The following is a 7,067-nucleotide window of genomic DNA, read 5'->3' as shown; positions in this document are numbered from 1 at the left end:
CCTGTCTTGCCCACTGCTCCCCTCAGCAGTGTATTTCAGTCAGTCTGCCTGTTCTGCTCCCGCCTCTGTCTCTCTGGTGAGTCCTCTCACCCCCTATACCTCTGACCTATACCCTACCTCTTGTGTACATAAATAAATCTTAAAAAAAAAAAGGTAGGGGGCCTCCTCCCCTCGTGGCACAGCGGTTGAGCGCTGGGCTGCGAAGATGCCTGCAGCCTCTGCAGCTCCAGTTCGATCCCCGGGCGAGGGCCCCACATGGCACGCAAACCTCTCCTGCTGTGCCGCTGTTCCCCTCAGCAGTGTACTTCGGTCCTTCTGCCTGTTGTGCTCCCCACTCTGGCTCTAGTGAATTCTCTCACCCTCCCGCGCTTCTGACTGTACCCAGTGCTTGTATAAATAAATAAATAAATCTTAAAAAAAAAAAAAAGTTAACAGTTTGGTGTGTTAGGTAGCTTTGGTGGTCTTTGGAAGATCATGATGCTATGTCTATTTATGGAGATCTCTTTCTGCAGGAAATTTATTAAAAAAAAAAAAAAAAAGTAAAGAAAGGGCCAGGGAGAACCATATGATGGGCTTTAGAAGGGTGATGGAGAGGGGACCCTACACCCAACCAAAGGGCAATGGCCATTAGCTGGGAACAAGCCCCACCTTTCTCCGGGTCAGTATTGAATTTCCAGGAAGAAGCAATCCTGCAGGCCTTAGAACTCAGTGCTGTCTTCATGCCCCGATCCTCCTTTCTCTTTGTCCCTTTTCTGGTTTCTGCTCTTCTCAGCATCACATAAAAGCTCCAGATCAAATAATTATGTGTCCAGCTGCAAAGTCAGAAAATCAGGAGTTTCAGTGCAAGATAGTAGTTATGTATCATGTCTGACACAGGCTGACCTTCCACTTGAGGAAGAGGAAATGAGTTCAAGTGGAGTATACGGACACCCTCCTCAGCTGCTCACATACCCTAAAGCAGAAGGCCTCTCGGATAGCTTGATACTTCTGTTTGGGCCTGGACCAAGGATAAACACTTCTGGGAATCACCCAACCACTGGGATGTACTGGAAAGTTCTGCACCCCGTTATAACCCCATCCATTCATTCTCACACCCAAATCCAGATAAGTTTAGTGGACTGAAAGTTTAAAAATAAAATATGAAAGCAAGTATTTATGAAGTACTTACACTGTGGGCCAAGTACTGTCCTAAGCACTTAAATGATGCATTTAATCTTCACAAAGACCTGTGGTGTAGAAACTTTGAACTTTCTTAAAATGGGCTGATGTACTATCACGCCATTTTACAGATGATGAAACTGAGGCACAGATTTGCACCCAAGCAGTCGGGCTCTGACCCCAAGCTCTTAACCAGCTCCCTAAGCTGCCCCTCAGCATTGGCATCATGGGTAGTGTTTGTGGGCTGTATGCACTTGATGAGTCAACCCCTCATTTGACCCCTATGGGCACATACCCCAGACAGGACCAGTTGGTCAAGGCTAAACACTCCAGGCATGGGATAAGGAAGCAGGGCTACAGGGGGAAGGCAAGTGGGTGAAAGCCCGGGGGACACAGGCAGTAAGATGCAAGATTTAATTGTGGCCTTGCATTCACTTGTGACATGGCCTTTAAATGGATTTTCATCTTGAGTAAAAAATTTCACCAGCACCTAGTGATACAATGCATGGCATATAATAGGTGCTTAATACAATGTTTTAACATCAAATGGACAGTCTCTAAGCTGTCTCTGCACTCTTAACGCCCTATGAGTCTGTCAAGAAGGAATCCTCCCCACTGTCATCAGCCCATTTTGAGAAGTTCAACAGATAAGTCTTAGTGCTACCATTGTGATGGCCTGAGTTTGATCCCCAGTCAGGGAGCTGACCCACATATGGCACAGCAGACCTCTCCTGTCTCATCTGCTGCGCCCCTCAGCAGTCTATTTCAGTAGATCCGCCTGTTCTGCTCCCTGCTCTGTCTCTGGTGAATCCTCCCCTGCCCTGCACCTCTGGGCTACACCCCAGTTCTTGCATGTATAGATAAATAAATCTTAAAAAAAAAAAATCATTAAGTTGGCTATAGAGTCTAGTCCAACAGACTTCCCAAGTGGGCAGCTCTTGAAAAGTCAGGTGTCATCTGGTCTGTCTCCCCTCCAGACATTGCTGAGCATCACCATGAGCAAAACTCCCACTTGTATGTATATAAGGGGAAGAACAATGCGTAAGACAGTTTCTTCCGGTCTGAAAGATCATTGTATGATAGGGAGAGATGGAAAGTCTACAGATAACTTCAGGATATATCTAGGTCCAGTTCAACAGTCAAAAAGAGGAAGCAGAGTTATTGTAGCAGACTGTCTTGGTCTCAAGATGGGGGAAGGAAAGGATGTTTTTCTGTACTTAACTTCAACTTCTATTCCCTTCAGCCTGGGTGGGAGAACGTGTGTGTCTTTCTGCCCTGAGCAGGGACCCGAGACCACCTGGCACTCCACCCTCAGCCTCACCCTGCAGAAGCCCGTCTGGGCTGCGAGGCTTCTGCAGTACCAGCTGATGTTCTCCGCACACAAGTTGGGACTTGCAGGTCTTGGACTCTCTTGCATCTTGCTGTCTGGGAAATGGTCTGGGACCAGAGGGAAAGCTGTCAATCCCTTTCCAGAACAGGTGGGTTCCCTCTGCCCATTTTAAGCACATTCCAGGACACACCCTTAAACCTATTCTCCCTCCATCCCCACCCTTCTCAAAGCTGGCTCTGCTTCCCCTGAGAAGCCCAGGTTTTGGTGGGAGGAGGAAAGGCAGATATAATCAGAGGTGAGGCAGGGAGGGGCCCACAGAACTGGTGTTCCCACTAGTGCTGCTTCCTGCCCTAGTGGCTCCGCCACCCTCACTGCGGCTGGGTGGGGAATAGTCAGGTACAGACAAGATGTCCCACTGCTCTCCCTCTTGGCAGTTTCCCTTGGGTTTCATGCAAGGACACAGGACCTGCAGGGTCCAAGTAATGCTGGACAAATGGTGCATTCATAGCCAGAGAGGCCAAAGGCAGGGAGAAGCTTGTTCCTGCATGGAGGCCAGAGAAGTTGCCCAAGCCCCTGGAGTCTTTGCTCAGTGGCGTGAGCATTTACGCCGTATGCTCCAGAGAAACTGTTTCACCCTGGCTGTGTAGCAAGGGCAGTTGGGGACAGTGCCTGTCCCCAGGGAAAAGAGATGAGGACAACCTAGGGGCCTCAGGCATTTTCCACCCAGTTCTGCGGAGTGGTGATTTACAGCTCTCGCTTTAAGGGGAAAGACACAGAGAAGATAGAAATACACGCTTTCTATGGGGAACCCAGCTCGGTCCTCAAAACTCACCAGAGACTACTGAGGTGGGTACAGGTGAGGAAGCGTAAACCAAATCAATGCATGATTGAAGTATTTATTTTAAAAGGGAAAGAGAGTAACACAGAGGCAACATTTGGCATCTTTCCAGTTCATCATCCCCAGGTGCTCCCCAACCCAAAGCACTGGCAGGAGGGCCCCCAGGACAGAGAAGCCAGAGAGTTGCAAAGTCCGTCACAGAGAGATCTGTACAGCCCTGGAGAGGCAGGATTCAAGAGTCTGTCCCAGCCTCCTCTGGAACAGGGTTAGAGCTCAGGGGCGTAAGGTTCCCCGGTGGGTGAGGGCACCCGCAGCTCAGCGTCGTGCCTGACTACTGTGAAGAGCCCCACCACTGCCAGCAGAGCCATCACCATGACGGCAGAACAGATGCTGAACATGTTCCGAGTGCCCGTTTTGCGGTCACTGTCATGGAGCACAAGGAGGCCCAGGCAGGCCAACAGGTGCAGGGGCACCCGGAACCAGTTGAGCACACCAGCTTGCTCTGTCTCAGGGATCACCTTTCTCCGCAGGAAGCTCATGCTGGGAAAGTACAGCCCACAGGCCAGTTCGATAAGCAGGAAGGCGATGAAGGACTCCACCGGACTCTCCTGGCCTGGGCTGGTGGAGAAAGTCAACATGAAGAGGGAGAAGACGACGATGAGAACAGCAAGGGAGAGGAGGTGCATGGGCTGGAGGTGGTACCTCTTGGAGGTGGCGATGCGGTACAGGGAAGAGCCAAGCAAGCTGGCTGTCATGAAGCTGGAGAAGACGATGCCCAGTGGCGCCCCGTGTGGGTCCAGCACAGGTGTCCAAAGGAAGACAAAGATGAAGATGACACTCTCAAACAGGGCCTGTATGGTGCCAAGCAGCAGCACACGGCGGTCTGACAGGAGGCAGCGCAGACCCCCAGCACAGGTCCTGGAGAAGGCACGCTGCCGATCGTAGTTCTCGCCCCAGTTGTGAAGGGCCAAGGCCCCAGTCAGAGCCAAAAGAGGGATGGCAGCCACAAAGGGGGCTACAGGCCCCAGTCCCATCCAGCAGGCTACGGCCTCGGCCACCACACCCGCCACGACAGCCAGCACATGGTTCCAGAAGGCAGCTCGGGCAAAGGTAGCTGGGATCCACTCAGCTGGGAAGTCATGCCGCTCCACGTGCTCGTGGATGTACCACGCCTCAAAGGCTGAGAAGAGCAGCGCTGTGGACAGCCCACCAAGTGCTCGGCCCACCAGCAGCACGAAGTAGTCCCGAGACAGTTTGGTTAAACAGCAGAGAGAGTAAGTGAGGGAGAAGAGGACACAAGACTTCTTGCGACCTAGCCAATCCACAAGTGAGGAGGACACTAGTCCGAACAGGACTGTGGAGGCAAGGCCACAGACATAGAGGATGGCAATTTGACCCTCCAGGAAGTGGTAATGCTGATAGAGTTTATAGAGGTAGGGGGCCTGCAACCAGTCAGCTGCCAAGGCCAGGAAGTAGACCTGATAGAAGTCCAGTTGAAAACGAAGAAAGGAGGGATTGCTGCATGCCCTTCCAGAGGGTTTAGCCTGGCATCGTGACAGCTCCAACCCCAGGCAGGCAGCCAGGAGGACCACAAAGGCTAAGTAGGCAGTCACCAGCATGGCGGGCCCCCGGACGACCTGGGGAGAGAAGGGGGATTCAGGGTAACAGCCATTGCTCCAGTAGCTCTGACAAGGGGCTGGCTATCTAAGCAGAAAGCAGCTCCATCCAAGCCCCCTGCCAACTGCATTTCCCCACCCCTCAATTCCACTCCCCCAGAGCTCAGACCGGAGGGACCAGTTGAGTGGGTGGGAGGAGTGACCCGTCAGAGCGGTCTCTTAGGACACAGTGGGGCTGGGAGGGGTAAGAGGAGAGGGGAGAACACTGAGCTTTCACCCCACCCTTGCCTGCCATTGCAAAGAGGGAGTCCCTTCAAAAATCCCAGCCCCGCAAGCTTTACAGAGGTTTCTGCCCAATTCCACGGCCGCTTCTGCATACGTCTCTACATTACCTCCCATCCTCTCTGGGGAGATGGTTTTTGCCCTCCTTGTATCGGTGTAAGTCCCGGGCAGACCTCCCGCCCGCGCGGGCCTCTCCAGTGGTTTCACAGTCATGCGCGTGCACCTCGGATCCCCCCTCCTCCAGGTCAGAGCCCCTGCGCCCCCTAGCACCAGCCCAGAGCCCCGCGCCGCCACACCCTCCCGCGCCTCGCCCAGACCCCGTCTCACCTGCTGCCCCGGTCTGCGGGGACGCTCCGGACGCGTCGGGCTCCAGGCCGCCCGGCCGCCCTCCCCGCTCTACCTCCGGCTCCGGCTCGGGTTGCGGCAGCGGCGCGCCCGCCCCTCACAGCCTGCTTCCGGGAGCCGAGTAGGCCTGTGGCCGCCGCCATGATGGATCCGTCACGTGACGGGCGCCCCGCCCCTGCCCCGCCTTCTCGCCCCTCCTGGGCGTCGGGCGGGCGAGCGGCGAGGGCCGCGGCGTTGCTGTCCTGCCTCGTGCGCTTCGCTCGCCTCACTCTTCTCCTTCGACTCCGGGATCCCTAAGGGGCCACCCCGAAATAAAGATCCACTTTCCCTCTCTTCCTCAGCGCCGCAGGTTCGAGGCACAGTTGTGCCCGGGAAAATGCCGCAGGCCCACGAGCCCGGGGCTGGCGCTTCGCGGGAGCACCGCCACCCCTAAGCCTGTCGGCCCCGACCTCCCTCCTCTCACTCTTAGTGACCCCCAGGCAGAAGCCAGCATGGCCCAGACACCTGAGGGAGGCGGTGTGGTGCAAAGGACTTGAACTCGGGTTCCCAGACAAATTAAGCTCAAATCCCACCGCAGTCACTTAGCTAGTCACTTAGTGACTTCCTCAGGGAAGTCACATAACTTCAGTGTCCCAATTTCTTTAAAAAAAAAAAAAAAAAGGCTAAAGTTCAGCAGCTGGGTAGGGTTAAGAACTTCAGCCCTGGAAATAAACGCCCACCTTCTGCCACTTACCAGCAGTATTAACTTGAGGACTATTTTTTTTAAAAGATTTATTTATGCATACAAGAGCTGTGGTGCAGGCCAGATGGGGGATGAGAGAATTCACCAGAGACAGAGTGGGGAGAACAGGCAGATCTACTGAAATACACTGCTGAGGGGAGCAGAGGGGGAATCAGGAGAGGTCTGCTGTGCCATGCCCTGGCTCCCTGGTGGAACTCTTGCTGCAGTAGTTGCAGATAGCTTCATAATGCTGCCTCTTAACCCCTTGTGCCACCAGGGAGGCCCCCTTGGGGACTTTTTTTTTAAAGATTTATTTATTTATGCATACAAGAACTGGGGTACAGGCCAGATGTGCAGAGGGTGAGAGGATTCACCAGAGACAGAGTGGGGAACAGAACAGGCAGACTGACTGAAGTACACTGCTGAGGGGAACAGGGTGGAGACATGAGAGGTCTGCTGCACCATGTGGGTTGCTCCCTGGCCGGCCAGGGATCGAACTCGTGCTGCAGAGGCTGTGGATTGCTTCATAGTGCAGTGCTTAACCCCTTGCACCACCAGAGAGACCCTTGGGGACCTTTTTTAACCTCTCTCTAGCTTTATTATTTTTTCCTCAGACCCTTCAATAGTTCCTCATCTCACTAAGCGTAAATGCCAAGATCTTTCTAATGGCCTAACAACCCTCTGCACTCCGTTCCTCTGCTACTCCTGGGCTCTCTTCTCACATCCCCACAGGGCTTTTGCAAACTGTCCTCTGTAGGGCTCTGGTTCTCTCAGACA

General features: G+C 53.6%; 1 protein-coding gene across 2 annotated transcripts; it reads right to left on the bottom strand.

Annotated features, from left to right (window-relative positions):
* Positions 1-3,378: 3,378 nt before the first annotated feature.
* MFSD5 (major facilitator superfamily domain containing 5) lies at positions 3,379-5,612 on the bottom strand. 2 transcript variants are annotated; one of them, XM_037515370.2, is made up of 2 exons: positions 5,552-5,612; positions 3,379-4,963 (listed from the first exon to the last, which is right to left on the bottom strand). In XM_037515370.2, exon 2 carries the CDS (start codon positions 4,943-4,945, stop codon positions 3,593-3,595), a length of 1,353 nt encoding a protein of 450 aa, XP_037371267.1. In that variant the 5' UTR covers positions 4,946-4,963; positions 5,552-5,612; the 3' UTR covers positions 3,379-3,592. The 2 variants fall into 2 exon arrangements, with proteins under 2 accessions (XP_037371267.1, XP_037371268.1); XM_037515371.1 differs by lacking the exon at positions 5,552-5,612 and adding an exon at positions 5,335-5,427.
* Positions 5,613-7,067: the final 1,455 nt, after the last annotated feature.

The sequence above is a fragment of the Talpa occidentalis genome, unplaced genomic scaffold (genome assembly GCF_014898055.3).
Source record: "Talpa occidentalis isolate TD23 unplaced genomic scaffold, MPIMG_talOcc4v2.1 talOcc4.16, whole genome shotgun sequence".
Lineage (NCBI taxonomy): Eukaryota > Metazoa > Chordata > Mammalia > Eulipotyphla > Talpidae > Talpa > Talpa occidentalis.
This window is presented reverse-complemented; position numbering and strand designations above follow the sequence as displayed.

Bases quoted from the DNA above. Each gene is read 5' to 3' on its own strand.
- MFSD5 (XM_037515370.2), bottom strand. From the start codon at position 4,945: ATGCTGGTGACTGCCTACTTAGCCTTTGTGGTCCTCCTGGCTGCCTGC.